The sequence below is a fragment of the Papaver somniferum genome, unplaced genomic scaffold (assembly GCF_003573695.1).
Source record: "Papaver somniferum cultivar HN1 unplaced genomic scaffold, ASM357369v1 unplaced-scaffold_107, whole genome shotgun sequence".
In the NCBI taxonomy this organism is placed as follows: domain Eukaryota; kingdom Viridiplantae; phylum Streptophyta; class Magnoliopsida; order Ranunculales; family Papaveraceae; genus Papaver; species Papaver somniferum.
In genome coordinates, this window is record NW_020619603.1 from 9,497,103 (window position 1) to 9,518,322 (window position 21,220).

General features: G+C 36.3%; 1 protein-coding gene and 1 pseudogene across 1 annotated transcript; one reads left to right on the forward strand and one right to left on the reverse strand.

Annotated features, from left to right (window-relative positions):
- The first annotated feature begins 303 nt into the window (after nt 1-303).
- Nucleotides 304-2,798, forward strand: LOC113328396. Its single transcript, XM_026575510.1, has 2 exons — nt 304-2,093; nt 2,214-2,798. The coding sequence occupies exon 1, from the start codon at nt 1,373-1,375 to the stop codon at nt 1,916-1,918; it is 546 nt and encodes a 181-aa protein (XP_026431295.1). The 5' UTR covers nt 304-1,372; the 3' UTR covers nt 1,919-2,093; nt 2,214-2,798.
- Nucleotides 2,799-8,344: 5,546 nt separating this feature from the next.
- On the reverse strand, nt 8,345-10,400 carry LOC113327707 (annotated as a pseudogene).
- Between the last annotated feature and the right edge of the window lie 10,820 nt (nt 10,401-21,220).

Sequence of the window (21,220 nt, forward strand, 5' to 3'; positions counted from 1 at the left end):
GGGTGCTATGCATCAGGATAGAGGTGAGGCAGAAATGGGCCCCACCATTCTCTCACAGATTACGGTTTTTGTTTTCGGTGGATGAATCATTCTGATAGCCATTATGTTTTCATTAAATAAAGTTTTCATGATACAGTAGGGTCAGCCTCGCGACGTAAATCTTATCTTCAATCAATTGATGTTCTAGAGACTAATAGTGACATCCAGCGTAATGTATCAAGACAACAACAACAAAAGTGACGTAGTCAACTGAATTTAAGCGTGTAAAAATTGACTCTTGAATGGCATTAGCGAAAGAAATATCATAATGGAGAGAGAAAGAGCGCAAAAAGCGCTCCATCTCGACACGAAATTTTTTCTGGTTTCCATGGAAACTTTAGGAAATACCAGAGGGTATCAGATTGGAATCAAGGAAGCGCAGAGGTTTTAGTTCATGGATTCACTTTTCTCAGGATTCAGCTTTTTTGGTGGTGGATGTGATGAAGGAAGCAATGGATTATCACTATGAGAAATTGAGGTGGCCAAGAAGAGAAGGAGAAGCTTCATATGTTTGTTAGGTTAAAGAGAATGATGCAGGTAGATACTTAAGAATCTATAGAGTCATAAGGGGTGATGCTGAGAGATCTTACGCTCTTTGCATTCCATGTGGAGATGGATGTTATTACTGGTTAGTTCTTTGTAAGGAGATTATGAAGGTGATGAGTGAAAACAACATGGTCGGAAGATTTTCTCAGGTTCCACCAGTTCATTCAGATTTTCAACAGTCTCTGCCAAGCAAAGATGTTAGGAATATGAATTATAGGGGGTGATAAAAATACAAGGGTTTGTAAGGTGGCATAGGATTGCAAGGAAGTCCTGAAACAGATGCAGTGGGATTCTTTTTTAGACTTGGAAATCATAGATGAGCAATCGCCTTATATTTATTTGATGAAAGACTACTGGCTTGATCTTTGGAGGCCAAAAAAACTTATCATTGATGATCAGTGATAGCATTATCCCAGGCTCGTCATGAGACCGAGGAGGTGGAGATTATCAAAGTTAAGAAGGTTATGAAAAATAAGGATAATCCTGATCAGGTTATAATTCCAATCCAAGCTATGGCGCGATTTCAAAAATGGTTGAAGATAAGGGGTATTCCTCATGGATGCTAGAGTTATAAACTGTTTAGATCCATTGGAGAATCGTTGGGCGGTTTCATGGAGATTGCAGACAGCACACTGAGAAAATAAAATTTGATTTTTTTTTTTCAGAATTTCAGTCAAACGAGATTTTTTCTTTAATTCAGGCGGTTCTTGTGGTGGAAAACGGAGACCAAAAGTGGGTAATTTCAATTGAATGGGATTACAAGTTTAATCCTAAAAATAAGGCTTCTATGGAGGAATTTAACAGATTGCTAACTGAGTTTGAAAAGAAACAAAATTTTCCGCATTCAAAGTTAGATACTCCCGCTTATTCTGGTTCTAAATTGGTTCGAGTTGCAGAATCGGTATTTAATGATCTGAGTCAAAAATCTCGAGTGGATGAGTCGAGACATGTCTTGATTTACATGCCAAAAAATACTGTGGCAAACTCGATGGTTCAGAATGGTCCAATTTCAGATGAGGATGTTCTCGTGGTGGAGCATGGTTCATTTGACTCTCGAAGTTTAAATAAATTGGGTGGGGGAGAATCTACTCAAGCTGTTGAGAAGGATGTTTCTATTTTTGAGAATGTAGCATATGTAGGTGTTGTTCCCTCTTCTCAGAGTAGAGACATGGTGCACTCTGTCAATAAATTCCAACCTCTTGCTGATGGTGGATGTGAAGATGAACTTCCCACATCATCAAGATTGGAGTTTATAGATAGTGTGTTGGCTGCTGAAGTTAATGGTTCACAAAATGTGGTTGGAAGTGCAGATGGGGATCCCAAGGCATTTTAGTAACCATTTGATTTCAGTAAGTCGGGATTTTTCTTTACCTAATAATGGCAGAAGGGAAGGAGCAGTTCCTGCTATTGGGGTAGAGATTTCCTATAATGAGCAGGCTGACAGAAGGTTTAGTTCCTCGGGATTCCCTGACGACCTTCAGATAATGTTGCGAGATAGTATGTTGCAGGTTGGTACGACTCTTTCTCCTGAGTGTGTTCAGAACTCAGTGCCTTTACAAATGCGTAAGCCATACACTTTATTTAATGTGGTTGAGGATAAAATTGTGATCAATCTTGGTGATATTCAGGACACTAACATAGACTCAAATGAGATATTTTCTCGACCTCGAAGTTGGTGTTTGAGCTGTGTAGTCGGCTGGGTGGCATTACTGAGAAAGATGAAAAGCAGGCCAAGGATGTAATTGAAGATATTCTCTTTATATATAGAGTCAGATACAAGGCATTAGCAGATGTCAGGAATGTAGAAGATAGCTGCGATACTTCAAACTCAATTGCTTCAAAAGAAAGGGAGGAGGAAATTGAAGAAGTAACATCAAGGGATCAGGTGGCTGTTAATGGGGTCTAAAATCATCAATTGGAACATAAGGGGACTAAATGCTTATGGTAAGAAAATTGCAGTCAGAGATTTGATCGCTTTGCATAAATGTATTGCTTGTACAATCCAGGAAACTAAGATGGCTAACTTCTCTAGTTTCTTTCTTAGACAATTTTGGTTTGACTCAGAGTTTGCATGGGAGTTTCTGCCATCTCAAGGAAGTGCAGGAAATAGTGGAGGGATGTTAACTATGTGGGATGATTCCGTGTTGGATCTTTTGGATAAAAGATTGGTCTTTAATTCTATTTCTTGTCTTTTCCAGTTTAGAGGAAATGGTTTCAAGTTCATTCTTACCAATGTGTATTCTCCTTGCGATTAAAATCTGAGAAAGGCTTTTTGGCGTGATATTTAAGACATTAGAAGCTGGTGTCCAAAAGCATGGTGTTTTGTTGGGCATCTAAATGCTACTAGAAGTGATGCAGAAAGAAATAAGAGTGGTGGTGATGTTAGGAATACGAATTTCTTTAATAATTTCATTCTTGGGCAGGAATTAATTGATTTACCTCTAAATGGTGGAGCTTTTACCTGGAGTAATAAGCAAGATGAACCTTTAATGTGTAGATTAGGCAGATTTCTAGTATGCACTTCCTTTGATGCTAAGTTCAATAATGCAACTCAGACAATTTTGGTAAGAACTATCTCTGACCATAATGTTTTGTTGCTAGAGTTAACTCCCAATATTAAAGTTGATTCAAGTTTTAAGATTGAGAACCACTGGCTGCAACATCCTGATTTTGTGAAGCTAGTGGAAACTTGGTGGAATGCTATGGATTTTGTTGGCACACCTGATTATATTTTATTCAAAAAGTTATAAAATTTGAAGTTTTTAAGAACTGGAGTAGAACAGTTTTTTGCAATGTTATGAAGGAGGAGGAGGAGTTAACTGAGAAGATTAAAACTTTAAATTTGGCAGAAGAAAGTGTTGCATTAAGTGCAATGCAAAGGGAGGAAAGGGATAATCTGTTAGTTAACCTAAACAATGTTAAGGTCACAAGAGCAAGAATGGAATTTCAGAGGGCAAAGGTTAGAGGTTTCAAGGATGGTGATAAGAATACTAATTACTTCCACAAGATTGGTAATGCAAAGAGAAGGAATTGTATTTCAAAACTAGAAATTGCATGTGTGGATATCTTTAATCAATATGTGATAAAAAGGGAGTTAGAACAGTATTATACTTCTTTGTTCACAGCCTCTTCTTTAGTTTCTCCTTCATTTGAGAACATGAATTTCAAGAGTGTTGATAATACGCAAAAAAAGTTGGCTGGAAAGAGCATTTGAAGAAGAGAGTTGTTTGTTGCAATCAAGAGTTGTGGAGCCAACAAAGCTCCTGGTCCAGATGGTTACAATATTGAATTCTACAAGGCCTGCTGGAGTTTTTGAAAGTGGATGTTATGGATGCGGTTAATGGGTTTGGTGATAAGTGGAGAAGGCTTTTGACAATGTTAAGGCAGAAGAGTCCATGAATTTAATGCAAAATAGATATGGAGAAGGCTTTTGACAATGTTAATTTGCCTTCTTTATTTTCAATATTGAGGAGAAATGGGTTTGGTGATAAGTGGATTCAATGGATTCACTGGTGTGTAACAGGTGCTCAGTTCTCAATTTTGGTTAATGGAGAAGCAACTCATAGAATAAATCCCTCAAAAGGGATAAGACAGGGTGACCCTTTATCACCTTTTCTGTTTCTTTTGGTAGTTGAGGTGCTTTCTAATCTGCTAAATGAAGCTGTAGCTGAAAGAAGGGTTGTCGGTTTTCAAGTGAAGGAAGGTGGCTCTATGGTCTCTCATCTACAATTTGCTGATGATACAATCATCGTTCTTAATGCTTCTAAAGATGAGGTAAGAAGGTTGTTAATCATTTTATTGTTGTTTGAAGTGTTGACTGGTTTAAAACTGAACTTAGATAAAATTTCTATGAAAAGCATTGGTGATGATGAGTTGGTACAAGATTTGGCATTATAACTAGGATGTAAAATTGATTGTTTACCGATTACATACCTAGGAATGCCAATTGGTGCAAGCGAAAAGAGTATGGCTATTTGGGATGTGGTCATTGAAAGAATGAAGAAGAAGTTGTCTCCTTGGAAAAGAAATTTTTTAAACAAAGCTGGGAGAGTGACGCTAACTAAAAATTCTCTAAAAAGTATTGCTATTTACTTTATGTCTGTGTATTATATGCTGGTTTCTGTAGAGAAGAAGTTGAACACATAAAGAGAAATTTTTTATGGGGGAGCGTGAAAACACAAAGAAAATGAGTTGGATTTTTTATAATAAGATTACTAAAGCCAGGAAAAAGGAAGGATTAGGAATAAGGAGAATAAGATTTATAAACGGGTATTTGTTGGAAAAGTGGCATGGAAGATTCTGTAAGGAGAAAAGTGCTTGGTGGAGACAAATTATGTGTGAAAAATCTAATGCAGAGGAGGCGGCTTTGGTTCCTTTACAGCTTAAGGATGCAATTGGCAGAAATATGTGGTTCGAGATTCTTAAGGCTAATGGTGATTTTTTTGATTATGTTACTATACAGGTAAAAAATGGAAGCAGTATTAGGTTCTGGCACGACTAGTTGCTGGAAAAGCAAGCTCTCAAGGATAAATAACCCAGACTTTACAAACTGAGAGGGAAAAGTTTTTTATGATAGCAGATATGAAGGGTGATGCATGGAATTTTGGTTTGACAAGAGAATTAGACCCTGCTGAGCATATTGATCTTTTGGAAATCAAACATGATTTAGGGAATGTAATTTTAGTTCAGGGAGAGGCTGATAATATTCAGGGAGGTTGGACTGCTAAAGATATATACAACAAGTTGGGGGAGACAGATCCAGATTGGGAGTTTCACAGAGTTGTGCACAGTAAGTATGCTCCTCCAAAGGTGCAGTTTCTGATTTGGGCCTCAATGCATAACTCAGTCCCAACTAGAAGCATGTTGCAAGCAAGAGGAATGAAGTTATCTTCAAACTTATATCTCTTATGTAATACTGAGATAGAAACTCAAGATCACTTAATCATGAATTGCAGCTGGTCAAGGTATGTCTGAGAGGTTTTTATATCTTCTTTGAAAGTCTTATGGGTTTGGCCAGAAGATTTTCAAGGTTTTTTATCAAGTTGGAGATTGGATAGAGTTACAAAAAGAATTCTGGCACTTGCTCCCTTTTGCAATTACTTGGGAATTATGGCTGGAAAGAAATAAAAGAAGGAAAGGAGGGAGGCTAAGGGATAAGGATGAGATTGTGCACACAGTCAAGCTTCATATATGCCCGTGGATCTCATCTACGAAATTTTTTAAGGTTTTCAATGAACCAAATCCTCCATCAATGGGAGGAAATCCTTCATATGTAATCGAGGTTTTTTGAGTTTTTTTTATGATGGTGCTTTAACCGCATTGTATATAACTCTGTACATACTTTTTCTCTTTTAATAGATCATTTTTCCTCAATAAAAGAAAAAGACATTAGCCACGACAATGACAACAAACTAAGTCGGGCAGCTTCCGTTGCGAAATAATAATGCTGTGTTCGGAACATAAATCCCGTGAATGCCACCGGGAGACACAAAAAATGGGGGACCCACGGTGGGTAAACCTCCTATAATTTTCTATGGTGGGCTCCCGGGGCTACGAGACACGGGATTTCTCCCGGTACCCAGCCCCGATCAGTGTAGCATATCCTGTGGAAATCACTGACGCCAACATAATTACTAATAAGATATATACTATAACATCAGACACGAATCTTAACGAAGTTATAGTAGATCCTGTAAATTATTAGTTTCAAGTCGCAAAATCATACTGACAAACAAGTAAGCAACTTGTTTATAAATTAGTTAATGAGAAAGTATTTGTTGACAGGGTTATCCATACTATCTCTGAATACAATATTTTTTAATTCGTCCCAAACGATGATCAATTCAAATCAAATGCTCCTCAGGATTTTGGTGGTACAATCTTCCTCAGGGACGGGCCTAGCAAGGGATTAGGTGAGGTTATAGCCCGGCCCTGTTTTTCACTTGACATGTCGTTCAATTTTTTTTGGATTACTCCGTTGTATTATATGCTTTGTTAGCGAGGTACCAGATCGACATTATGTTTCTTTTTATTATTGACGATTTAATTAGGCCAATCAACTGTTTTAGCTTCGTGTATAAGTTCACTTGTATCATTATCCGCTAGTCTAAAAATCAAAACGTATTCAACTGGTTCTTGTACATAGATGGATTTTCATCCAGAATTCCTTTAGTTGTAGTGTTTGACCAATAAAGAGTATTTTAAGTTATTTTACTTAGTTAATTAAATGTCGGTCTTGTTTGTACTCAATCTACTTCGATAAGGTACTTGCAGGGGAGAACTAAATAGAAATGGGTTGTGTAGGTTGGGAAGAAGATGTAGTGGTCAGTGGTGGAGAGGAGAATAAGTTATCTTTAATTAATTTTTTTTTTTTTTTTTTTGTAGGGTGACCTTACTGTAAGGTGTAAATAAAAACTTAAAAGACGACAGTGGAACTTCTATATAAGAATATGGACTACTCCATATACGAATAATCTCCATATAAAAATAAAATTGCTGGTCCCGACAGCATTAGTTGTATTTAAGAATATACTCTATATTGAATTAAGTCATTTTTTTTTTCTGATCTCGTCTTAAGGAACTTACCTCTATATAAGAACAATTGACGTTATTTTATAAATATTATAGGTCTTATCCTGCATCAAAGTTTAAGACGAAGTGATTCTTTTAACCATTTTGCAAAATCCTTTTACCTTTCAACGGGTATGATGTTCTTTTTTGCCCGAGTCATTCAAGTATATTTGATAATATGATTTTTTTTATCAATTTTCCATATCGTGGTTGAGTTTCGCGTGGATTGTGTTATATGACATTTTCATACATGCTACAGTACGCAAAATTAAACGGCATTTTTATTGCTTAGGTACGTATTGATGTTTGTTGTGTGTAATTATGTTTTTATCTAGGTAAGTTTTCTTGATATTTTCAAGGTAGACCTCTTTATAAGAATAACCTCTGTATACGAATAATTTCTTGTGATCCCTAAGAGATTCTTATATAGAGGTTCTACTATATTTAGGATACAATGAAAATCTATTTGAGTGGTACATAGGATCATTGAGGATGAGAATTTATGTGAATTGGAAGTAGAAAAAATAGGGAAAACATAACTGCGGATTAGAGCAATTGAGGTTAGAAGTTCGAGTTCCCACAGGGACTGTTTTCCAAAAAAAATAAAAACAAGATTTTTCGATATATTATAGCGACAAGTATAACATTAGCCATACGGGAGGTTGGAGAGAAGGGGATTCAACTCAATAAAGCTAATGTTGTACTTGTTATAGTAACAAGTATAACATTAGGGGGATTTTAATAAAATGGCACACTTTTGATTTCAGGTTTTAGAAAGTGCCACTGTTTTTTTTTTCAGAATTAATAAAATGCCACACAGTTGACCTTTACCGTCCCGTTTTATTAAAAAAACGGCTAACAACAGTTAGACCATACGTGACAGTAAGTTTGGTCGCTAAAAGACATTAATACCCCAAAAATTTTGACTCGGCCCTAGCTACCGACACTTAGTATTGAGTTGTCTAGACCTAATTGAAGATTGTTGAACAATCATTGTTCATCTTCTTCCCCATCCATCCGCGGAACAATCGAGTCCACAGTGACTGTTTCCCCGAAAAAATAAAAACAGGAGTTTTCGATATTATAGTGGTAAGTACAACATTAGCTATGTGGGAGGTTGGAGAGAAGGGGATTCAACTCTATCGGGTGGGAGTTGATCTCCTTACTTCTCACCTTTTTTTCCTTCTAATGAGTCAAAAATTTTTTTTTATAAAAGCAAAAAGATTACGAAAGTGCACAGAAAAATAGTACAAAAAAGGAGAGGCCCGCCCACTCCGAATACTACTAGTACCTCCTACCTGCACTGGCAAAAGGTGGTGGGTTTTTGCAATCATTCCAATTTTTCTTATTAACTTGAACACAAGAACAAACAGCAAATGCAATTAAGGCAATAACATTTATTGACGAGGCGTTATCCTAACTTCAAGAGGAGCCATCTGATAACAAATAATGCCTGGCTTTTCCGCCATATGAATTTTCCCATTGGCACTTGCTGCTTTCATATCGAAACAGTGAATAAGACGGGCCAGCACAAGATGCATTACCTGCGATGACGAAAGCATGCCAGGACATATCCTCCGATCTATCCCAAATGGGAAGAGTTCATATTTTTGAGCTTTGAAGTCCATATCCACCTTATTATCATCATCATTACTCAAAAATCTCTCTGGTTTGAACTCCAGAGGATTCTCCCAAACGCTCGGATCTCTTTGGATCTTCCAAACGTTCAGGATTAAGCGTCCCCCAGCTGGTACATGGAATCCTCCAACTTCACACTCTTCCAACGTGAACCGATCAATCAATGGAAAAACTGGATACAATCGCATCGTTTCTTTGATAATTGCATAACTGTAAACGAGCTTAGGAATATCCGACTCTTGTACATCTCTATTGCGGCCAACGTGCATATCTATTTCCTCTCTTGCCTTCTTTAACACTTGAGGGTGGTTTACTAATAGAGAGAGGGTCCAAGTTAAGGTTGATGTCGTCGTATCGAGCCCACCTGATACGGTTTCCTGCGCATTCATATACAAGAGGTGAGTGAAAGTTAAACAAATATTGTTAACTACGTACTTCTTCTTACATCTTATATCGATAACATATTTAACATTACCAAAATCATAGTCTTGATAACCAAATCAGGGTCATCTCCAGGAAGCTGTGACTGTTCAGCAATAGACAAGAGAACATCAATGAAGTCTTGTGGATCACTAACTCCTTTATCAGTACTATCATGTTTGGATAATGATGCTAGTGATCTCTTTTGGCGGTGCTCTTCAATAAGACACCCTGCAATAGAATTTAACGCATCTCTAGCGCGTTTCAGGTCTCTTACAACACCTCTTGATCTATCTACCCACTCTAGACATGGGAATACGTCTGAAACTGCAAAGGTTGTCGTAAGAACAACAAAAGATTCTATCATAGTGTTCTTGTATTTCTCGGAGATGGAGGCCGTGCCACCTAATAAAAAGGTTTAAGTTAATAACAAAACAATAAATAATCACTTAAGTGTAGACACATAGGGAGTACCATATATAGTACCTGTTACTGCCGCCCTTCCTCCACTTTGGTACCCGAAGACAACACTTGAGAACACGTTATACGTTAGATCAGCAATCCAATTGTCCATTCTGATTGGGGTAGTTGTTCCAGTACCGTTGTTGCAGCATAACTCGTTAAGTCTGCTGAATGAGGCATCTATTTCTTTGATTCTCAAATGTCTCCATGATTCTAAACATTGTTTAGAGAGTAACTGCTGCGCTGTTATCTTTCGCATTTCTCTCCAATATGTTCCATATGGTGTAAACCCGATTGAAGTTGCCTCGTTAAATATGTATTTCACACTTAATGCGAAAATAACTTATCATGATTTTGAACACCAAAACATTCTTTTACCATCTCCGAATTACTCACAACTAGGATATTTTGGCTGCCTAATCGAACGTTGAATGCAGGTCCGTACTTATCAGCCATGGTTCCTAGTATTCTACACACTATTTCCTTACCGCTTATGAATAGATGGAAATGACCTATCAATGGCATCCCCCTGATGCTTTTGGTGCTTTCTTCTTCTTCTTTTTGTTGGGAGTAACCAAGAAGAAGACATTGTGTAGAAGAACGATTGAAACTATAACAAGAACGATATAAAGAGTAATCGGTTCATGTAACAATAACAACTTCATCAAGATATCCATCGATGATAGGTTAATTCGAGTGAATATGTTTTCACGAAGATCCTTTATATATATATATATATATATATGGGTTCTATTCATATCCTTCACAGGAAACTAAAGCAAGATGCACAAATAATTTATTACAAGGGATAAGATCGACCCTTCAGTACACTTTAAAGTTGTGAAAAGGTCGGTCGTATAGTTTATTACATTGCAGAAGAATTGGTAGGTCGTAATCAATTTATTATGCAAGTTATCCCCCAATACAGTCCATAAAGAGGAATAAAATTGACGGAGCAAGACTGCATGAGACACAAGCATGGCACTGTGCAACACGAGGAAAAACTGTGTGATTATTCTTTTTTTCTTTCTTTTTTTCAATGTAATTGGGCCTGGTGACACTACCTTCTTCAAATCGATAAACAGGTACTGATTTTTTTATTTAAAGACATACCAGAGACATTACTTAAGGTGTCCTGGATATTGCCTATGTATCGAGCTGGGAGTTCTACCAGTCGTTGTTTTGCTAATTCATAAACACTAAGTACAAGCAAAGAACCACCTAACTTTATTAATTTTCGTGCCTCCATGAATCTTCAAAATTTATCATATTGATGAACCTCCTCTATATCAGAATAAAACCACAGTCACGCACTCTCTAATAGCTTTGCTAATAACAAGGGGCGTGAAGGCATATCGCATGTTCGTGGAATCGTAGGGGGGTATACTTTTAGTGTCTCAAATTTGAAACTTATATTCCGTTCCAAAAGTATCACCAACAGTTGTTTTGTCACGGCCATTTTTGCAACGGACATATCGATGCAATCTACACCGTTGCCTTTGTGCAGTGAACCATGACCTGCTTCACTATCCAAATGCCCATATTCACTGGTCAGCCCATTCGACAGCGATGATCATTTTCGGGTGAAAACTGCCCCTGTTTCACTGTTCATTCCCTTATTGCTTCCAGAGCTTAGATTCAACAAACTTTGTGAGTGGGAAATGCAGACCAGAACATTTGAGGTAAGGTCAGATTGCTAATATTAATGAGGGTAAAAAGCCTATGTACCTGGGTCTGAACTCGCTGTCATATTCTTCGATATTGTGGTAAGGAATAAGCCAGTGGAGAGGTGCATATCAACAGTTAATGCATCGTCAACTTTTGGACCATTTTTGCGTCTTTTCGAGGCTCATCTAATCTGTGGGTCACAACATACCGCCTTCTATATTTTCCTTAAGTATAGGGGCGGCATGGTTTAGTAGAGGGGCGGAATTTTAATAAGACAAAAAGGGTCATTATTTGATCATTCAAGGTGTCCCTTATAAAAAAATTTGGAAATGACAGATTAACCCTCATAATTGATAACCTAGTTTAGTGATGGAAATCAAGTTTAATGTAAATGATTAAATTCACTTATATTAACTCAAAATCAAAACAAAATCAGATTTTAGAGTTCAAAAAAAAAAAGTTTGGAGATGGTAGAGAAGTTTTAACCCAAAGTGAAGGTCAATCTCAATCAATTGAAGAAATTAACCAACAAAGTGAAAACCCAATGCCTGAAAATGACCAGATATACTTCTAAATTAGTCCCAACTAGCTTTTTGTTGCTCAAATACGTAAAAAATTTAATTTCTTACATTTTCAGAGCTAATTACGGTTGGCATTTCATTCGTAACCAACCGTAATTCATAATTACGATTCGTGAAAGATGAACTACCAACCGTAACTGGTTAAATTTGAGGGAAAACCCGATTATAAAACCAGTTACGGTTGGTAACTGAATTTCCGGTCATACCATATGTGTCCTCCATTCATGTTTTTGATGGGAAACCCTTTAAGCAATACACACACCACCCTCTATATTTTCCTTAGGTGTCGGGTCATACCATATGTGTGCTCCCTGTTGGAACATAGATTTTTCAACTTTAAGATTTTATCAACGTGCTTCAGCTAGGCTCCCACGATATACATTCCATCATTCCCGTCATTTTTACTTCAAGGGCCCTATCATACTTGCTCAAAAGTGTTGGGTCTCCAAATGATATACATCAAAAAAGTGTGAAATAAAGAGACGATTCCACATCAGTAATCCGCAAGTGTTTGAACTTTTTTAGTTGCTGATTAGAAACAAGTCTATGATAATGGCAACAATGCTGAAACTAGTGTACGATTGGAAACTTTTCTGATTGCCTTCATTACACTGTAGAGATTTTGATGTCGATCATGAGCTACTCGTGCATTTCTGAGCTTCCCTCCCCAGCATATGCTTTTCTTCTACTCTCTGATTAGCAACTGCTCCCTTTATTTGTTGTTCGATATCACATTTTAATTTGCAGATCTGGTTATATGTCCCCTCCATTTATATGTACCCTTTACACTGCTCCATTTTACAACTTTTGAACTTTGATGCGTTGTTGGAACATGAATTTTTGCTTTTAAATAATGCATTATCTATCAAACAATGTGTTAGGGTTCGAAACCAAAACAACAAAAATAAAAGAACCCTGAGATAGAAATTCTTTTTATTGGGGATTAACCACCTCTGTTAAAGAAAAAAAAAGAACTCAGTTTATAATTGATTGATGTGTTTTTACAATACTCCGGAGTTGAGTATTTATAACTACTCAATACTTGTCTACTAAGAAAATTACTCACGCATTTTAAGAATCCTAACTAAACAAGGAAACTAACTAGTTAATTAAATAAGGAAAATATTATGGTATAGGAGTTGGCACGCAACATCCCACCCTCCTTGAAAGAATGCTTGTCCTCAAGCATCCAATTCTGGAAATATTAAGAGAAGTTCATCAACATCTTCCCAAGTACCTTCCTCCACTGGATGATCCGCCCACTGGACTAACCATGTAAAGAAAAATATGCTTCCCAAAAATTTCTCATGAAAATGGGATCACGGTCACTTAAAATACTTCGCGGCATTCCATGCAAACGTACTATTTCTCATACAAAAATGTCAGCAATAGAGTTGGCAGAATAAGGATGAAAGAGTGCAATAAAACGGGCATATTTAGATAAACTATCTACGACCACGAGAACAGAGTTTTTACGATGTGAAAGTGGAAACCCATCAATGAAATCCATCGATATATCTAACCAAATATCAGCTGGTATAGGGAGAGGACTCAATAATCCTAGAGGGGATATGGCTTCAACTTTATTACGCTGACAAATATCACAGTGAGAAATGAAAGTTTTAACTGCAGTTTTCATACCTTTCCAATAAAAACTGTGTTGTAAGCGCTTATAGGTGCGTAAAAATCTAGAATGACCACCAATGGGATTGGAATGAAATTCTTCAAGAATTTTAACGCACCAGGTTGAAGAAGATGGCACTACTATACGACCTTTGTAAGGTAAAACTCCATCTGTATAAGAAAAAATGGGCTTACAAGTAGCATTATCACTCAGCTGTTGAATAAGAAGACCCAGTTCTGCATCATCATGGCACTCCTTAATAATATCAGTAAGACCAGATAAAATAGGCGCAGAGAGAAGTAAAAAAGAGACATGAAGTCGAGAAAGTGCATCAGCTGCAACATTCTCTTTGCCTTTACGAAAAATAATCTCATAGTCATAACCCAATAACTTCGATAACCATTTTTGTTGTTCCATAGAAGATAGTTTTTTATCCAAAAAATACTTGAGACTTTGATGACCTGTATAAAACTTAAAATTTCTTCCAAGTAAATAAGGACGCCATTTTTGAACTTCAGAAACAATGGCAAGCATCTCTTTGTCATAGATGGACAGATTTAAATTCTTACCAGAGAGTGGTTTACTGTAATAAGCAATGGGTCGATATGATTGCATTAGCACCGCACCTAATCCATTTCCAGAAGCATCACTCTCTAACAAAAAATGTTTTGAAAAATTCGGAAGTATTAAAACTGGTGTCGTAGTTGTTTGAAAGCAGTTGTTGCCTCCTCACTCCAAACAAAATCATCCTTCTTGAGTAATTGAGTCAAAGGTGCACTGATTTTACATAAGTCTTTAACAAACTTACGATAATAACCGGCTAAACCTAAAAAACCTCTTAGTTCCTTAACTGTTGTAGGAATAGGACATGACAGAATACATTGTATCTTTTCATGTTCGACTGAAACTCCTTCAGAAGGAATGACATGACCAAGATACCCAATGGAACTTTGAGCAAAAGCACATTTTGATTCCTTGACAAATAGCTTATTGGTTCGAATTATATCAAACACTGAGGATAAATGATGGACATGATCTTCTAGGTTCTTACTGTAAATTAAAATATCATAAAAAAAGACTAGTACGAACCTTCGCAAATATGGTCTGAAAATGTGATGCATAAAACTTTGAAAAGTTGCTGGTGCGTTTGAAAGGCCAAAGGGCATCACAAGAAATTCATAATGGCCATAACGAGTTCGAAAAGTCGTCTTTGGAATGTCAGGAGCATGCACTCAAAGTTGATGATAACCAAAACGAACATCCAATTTAGAGAAAACCGTTTTACCATGTAACTCATCCAACAATTCATCTACCATAGGTATTGGAAATCTATCTTTGATAGTTAGTTTATTTAAAGCACGATAATCCACACACATTCTCCATGAACCATCTTTCTTGCGAACCATTAAGATAGGAGATGAAAAAGGGCTCGAACTAGGTCGAATAAAGCTAGCCTGTTGCAATTAAGTGACAATTTTTTCTATTTCATCCTTCTGAAAATGAGGATACCGATATGGTCTCACATTAACGGGAGAAGAGCCGGGAAGTAACGAAATTTAATGGTCATGAAGTCGTTCAGGGGGAAGGACAGATGAAATCTTGAAAATATCTTCATATTCTGATAACAAGCGCTGAATTTTGGGAGGCACTACTGAGGTAGGAAGAGTATCAGTCTACAGTGATGATAGTTGGAGAGTAAAACCATAAGTCTCTCTGCACAACAAATGTTGCATTGGAGAAACATCTAAAAGCATTACCGAAGAAGTATTCCCATGTAAAATAACGTCTTCGTTATTGACCTTGAATTTCATTGTTAGCGTGTTAAAATCCGAAGAGATTTTTCCCAAAGTCTTAAGCCACTGATTTCTAGAAGATAAAAATCAACCAGAAAAGTGTAGTTATTGAGAGTAACTGGCACGTTAAAACAAGACCCATGAGTATTTAATATGCTGCCATCACCAACAGTTACACGTAAAGAAGTATCTGATTCAATCTTGTGACCATATTGCTTGACAATGGTTGGATGAATAAATTTATGTGTAGCTCCAGAATCAACCAAGATTGTTATTGGCTGAGCTTTCAGATATCCTGTAACTCACATTGTGTTGGGAAAACTAGAGCCCATTACGGAGTTTAGGGAAATTGTTGGTTCATGGTCATTTTGTTCAATCAAACTATCCGAACCCAAGAACTGAATATTGTTATCAACAACTTGAATTTCATTGTCATGACCATCTGGAGCCATCTCTAACATCAATAACCTTGGTTTAACACATAAATGGCCAGGTTTATAGAACTCGTCACAGTTGAAACAAAGTACTTGGTGTCGCCTCTTTTTTTGTTCTTCCCATGTTAATCTTTTATCTCCAGGAGGCAATATGGATTTCGTAGATGATGGGTTGGAAAACGCTGTGGATCTAGTAGGAGTTGAACGAAAAGGTTTGGAAATAGAAGAAGCTGCAATAATATTATCTTCTTGTTGTATTGCCTTTTTGAAAGGTTCAACTAAAGTCCTGGGTTTAAATAAACGAACACCAGTGCCAATATCCACTCTTAAGGCAACAATAAATAGATCAACAAGATACTGTGTAGGAAGGTAATGAACAAAATTTAACAATTTTTCAAACTCAGAGATTAGTTGTCGAACAGTACCTGATTGAGACAACTTTGTCAATGCAATATGTGGATTTATAAACTTGTGATCCCCAAATCTGTCACGAATTAGAGAACAAAAATCTTCCCAAGATGGTGTAGGATTATACTTTTTAAATCAACGATACCAGGAATTTGCATCATCTGTCAGATGAGCGGCAGCCACTTGAATTTGAAAGTCTGCATTGATTGAATATAGGTTGAAATACTGCTCAGCTTGAAAAATCCAGCCGTCAGGATTTGTACCATCAAAAGTTGGAAATTTTAGGTTGATGGAACCCGTACGAATGGGTGGATTGGTACCAGCACCGTTACCATTATTATTGTCGTTGCCATTATGGTGATTGCCTGTTCTTCCTGTACCGAGAGCATCGGGGATGGCTTCTTTCATCGCAGTTGTTAAAGCTGTTGTCAAGGATGTTGTTAAAGTAGTCATATCGTCTTTGTGATTTGCTCTGTCAACTCTCGCTTTAACATCATCTTGTTTAATGTCATTGAGTCGTTGTTTAGTTAGGGCAGTGATTAACTATTTGAGTTCATTTTTTAAACCTGTAGCTAACTCTTTGATCTCATCTTATAAACCTGCAAATTCTGTTGTTAACTCCACAACCATCATGATAATAAAAAAAAATTGCTGAAATTCTGAGAATATATCGAACCTGCTCTGTACCAGATGTTAAGGTTCTAAACCAAAACAACAACAGCAAAAACAAAAATTGAAGAACCCTAAGATATAAATCGTTTTTATTGGGGACTAACCACCTTTGTTAAAGAAAAAAAAAAGAACTCAGTTTATAATTGATTGAATTGTTTTTACAATACTCATGAGTTGAGTATTTATAACTACTCAATACTTGTCTACTAAGAAAATTACTCACGCGTTTTAAGAACTAACTAAACATAAACTAACTAGTTAAGTAAATAAGGAAAATATTGTGGTAGAGGAGTTGGCACGCAACACAATGTTTGGGTTTTCAATAATACTTCAACAAAAGACCAACGTGATATTATCCCCATGATTTTTACTTTGAGGGACCTATCATCCTCCCAATAATACATCAAAAAAGTGTGTGACAAGAAAAGATCCCACATCAATTAAAAAGTGATTGATAAAGATATCAATTAGTTGCAGCTCTACCTTTAACTGTAAGATCCAATGTAAGTTTTAAGAGAAAGTATTATGGTGGATAATCCATTCATATTCCATCTTCCATGCCATCTCAGCACTTTGAACTGTGGATGGAAGCGCAAGTGTAATGGTGGAATCCAGAGGAACGCTATTAAGAATGGCGTTAAACGCTAATAAAAATAGCGCATCGGAACGCTATTAAGAATAGCGCTTGACTTGAGTCAACGGTCAGAACGCTATTTTTAATAGCGCTGAACGCTATTGTGAATAGCGTTTAACGACATTATCAATAGCTTCGAGCGCTATTGTTCAGAACACCATCGACCCCTTCCCCAGTTCAGTTCTTTCATCTTCTTGTCTTCTCTCATACATTAAGAAAAACCAAACCCTAAAAACCCTCTTGTTGATTTCTGGCATGATGGTTCAAATCAGTGAAATTGGTTCAAAGGGTTTGTTCTTGGCGTCATAAGGAATCTAAGCATAATTCAATTTCTCAATTTGATTTAGAATCCAAAGAGAGGTTAGTGAAATTGTAATTTGAGTTTATTTTATGGTTTGATAAAAATGTTAGGGCTTTAGATAATATGATTGTTGATTGTATGCATGATACCTGATTGTTTGATGAATGATAACAATTTTGATTCTGACAATGACGAATTTGACATGTGATTTAGGGTTTTAGATGATGAACATTGTGTATTGTGTGAAATTTCCGAGAGATAATGAATTAACATGTTTTAGTTACATTGTGTAAACAATTAAGTGCATTGCGTGACTAGTTTTTATTTGATGATTTTTTATAAATATGGACATGGATGTCTGTATGTTGTTGAGTGCAAAAGAGTGGGATGAGAAACATGTTTCTACAAGTATAAACCCACATGATAAACAACGTGATATTGTTTTTAGAAGTAATTTGGAGGACCTTGAGGATTTATATAATCGTGTAGTGGTTCATGAAAGCGCTAGTGAAGTTATTCAAAATTCCGGACTTGCTAGATTTTTTGAAATTAGAATTAAGAGAGCTGATCAACAACTATCTTATGGTATCATAGAGAGGTGGTGGTATAGTACCAATTCATTTCATTTCCCAAACTTTGAAATTGGTTTCACCCTTTTAGATTTTGTTCACTTATCCGGAATTCCTATTGGAAATAGTCGTAGAAGATTGGAATACATCGCTACAAATAGATGGAAAAATAGAGAAAATCAAGAACTAGAGAATACCTAGTTTGATGTAGTGGAATCAATGTAGTTGAAGTATTTTTAGTATCAATCAATTTTATCTTCTTTTTGATTTGATTTGATTCAATATGTGAAACCAAAAAACTAGCTTGTTCAAGAGGAAAAAATGAGAGATTAGAAAAAAAACTAAGTAAAGGATAGGAGAAGTCGAGTGGCTCCTAAATTTTTTTTGTGGTTAGCACAATTAAGATTGGCGTTTGGCAACGCTATTCTCAATTGCGTTTATTCTAAACCGTTGGATTCTTAACGGCTCCTTCTAATCAACGACTCAAAATAAACGCCATTAAGAATGGCGCTTACGCTATTCTCAATAGCGTTTCAACGGTCAGATTTTCAAAATAAAAATTTATCTATAAATTGGCTTCTTCAACACAATCAAACCATCCCAAAATCTCAAGATTTTCTTTGCTTCCTATCTCTCCTGATTTTATATTTTTACTTCCAAACCTTCTTTCAATCAAGTGCAAGTATGTCATACACTACAAATGAAGATGTTGCAATCACCAAAGCTTGGATGAGAATTAGTCTCCAACGGATTGTTGGACAAAATCAAGGGGTCAACAACTATTGGGAAAGGGTGCTTCAAGCCTTTGTAGAAGAAGCGGGTGGTAATGAAAACGGAAGAACAAGACAAAGTATCCAAAAAGGGTGGTCGGTGATAAAAAAGCAAACCAAAATTTACATGGGTATCATACATTCAATTTATGCAAATATGCTGGGAGGAGGATGGACGTTAGAAGAAGTTGTAAGTATCATTCAATGGAACCTCTTATTTTCAATTATCAACATATTTTAAGTTATTAATTTTCTAAATGAGAGATTATGTTTATTTATTTTGTAGGAGGCACATGCTAAAACTCTATATTCTCAACAACACAACACAGATTTTACATATGATCATGTGTACCAAATTCTTAAAAACCATCCCGTTTTCGGAAATTAAATATCGTGATCTTACCGATGATGAAGTGAACTTTGAGAAATGATGAAGCTTGACAATGAAAATCGAATCATGTTAAATTCTAAATATTAGTTTTTTTAATCCATGTAATGTCGCTTTTAGTTTTTTTAATCCATATAACTTAATTTATGAAATGAAAATTAGCTAATTGAAATCTTGTTTCAATTTTAAATTTATAAATTTTCTTTATAAATTTTGTTTTGTATAGAAACAGGAGTGATGTGAAAAGAGTGTAAGAAAAATAAATAACACGAAGCGCTATTGTTAATAGGCGCAACGCTATTGTTAATGGCGCTAAAGGACGATGTTGTTAACAGCGCTGAATGCCATTCTTTTTAGCGCTTGACTTACGCTATTTTGATTAGCGTTCAACGCCATTCATATTGGCGTTTCTTGTCCTCTACTGCGTCAATCTTATTGGTGTTCAACACTATTTTTATTGGCGTTTAGATGGATTCCACGAACCCTTCCACCAAACCATGGAACGTTGCTTGGATTTTTTGTGGAAAACCCCAACTTGGAAGCCACTAGACTTGACATTCCATGAATTTTCCACACTTGAAATAAGTTAGATTCCACCATAAGACTTGCTCTTATACGGTCTCTACATAAAGAACAACTAAAAAAACACATTGTCTGTCTGTGATAAGATTTCCCTTGACCTCACTGTGGAATCCTAATCAGATTGGGTCTACGTCTGATTCAAAATAATAGTATTCCATAAGCCTAACTAACCTTGAAAACCTTGTCAAAGGCAAATTAATTGCTGAAACTCAAAAAACCCAAAAGGGCTACTTTGGGACGTTTATGTCCGTTCAACGAATTTCAAAAGGGCTATTTTGGACGTTTATTCCATTCCACGAATTTCAAAAGGGCTATTTCCGTTCAACGAATTTCAAAAACGCCAAATATGGCGTGCTTTTTTCAGAAGGGAAACAGGATCCAACGTATAGGTTCTTTATGAACAATCTGGAACGGTTATAACGTTCTTACAAAAGCACCAACATCTGCTTAAATTAGATTGAACGGATATAACTGTTCCTAACTTGAAGTAATTTACCAAAAGAAGAAAGAAAAAAAAATCATAATATCGTATTTTCCTGCACCTGTAATATATTTAAACAAAATAGAACGCAGACAAGGACCCAGATATCAAAAGACCACGTAAATAGAATCAATGCTAGAATCAAGAAAACAACATACAAGACTTCATAATTTACAAAAAGATATTAAGAAACAGATTAGACTAAACTCCAAAAGTTACAAATTGAAAGTGTAAGAGATATCTCGACCAAACACTGAATTTCATTCGCTCAACAAAGTATGAAATACTACGTACTAGGGAGTCCCTATATACCAATCTAAGTAAAATTGCAAAATCTCAAATGCTAACTATGAAATGAGAGTTAAAGCTAACTATTAAACATTTGAAAACATGTTTCCTCTAACAATAAACTTAACGCAATGCAAACTCTCTTGTAATTTATGTTCCCTACTCATACTTTCGACATAATCCGGCTCTCTTTGTGTAGGAGTTAAAAATCGCACACGGTAGTAATCAAGCGAAGTAAAGAGTACAACTTAAGCGAAGAGCATCGCACACAGCAAAGTTGAGATGACGCACCAGATGATGTCAGCAAAGTCACGAGTAAAGTGTGAAGAATTGTGCAAAAAGGTACGCTATG

Coding starts and splice junctions, on each gene's coding strand:
- LOC113328396 (XM_026575510.1), top strand. CDS start 1,373: ATGGAGGAATTTAACAGATTGCTAACTGAGTTTGAAAAGAAACAAAAT.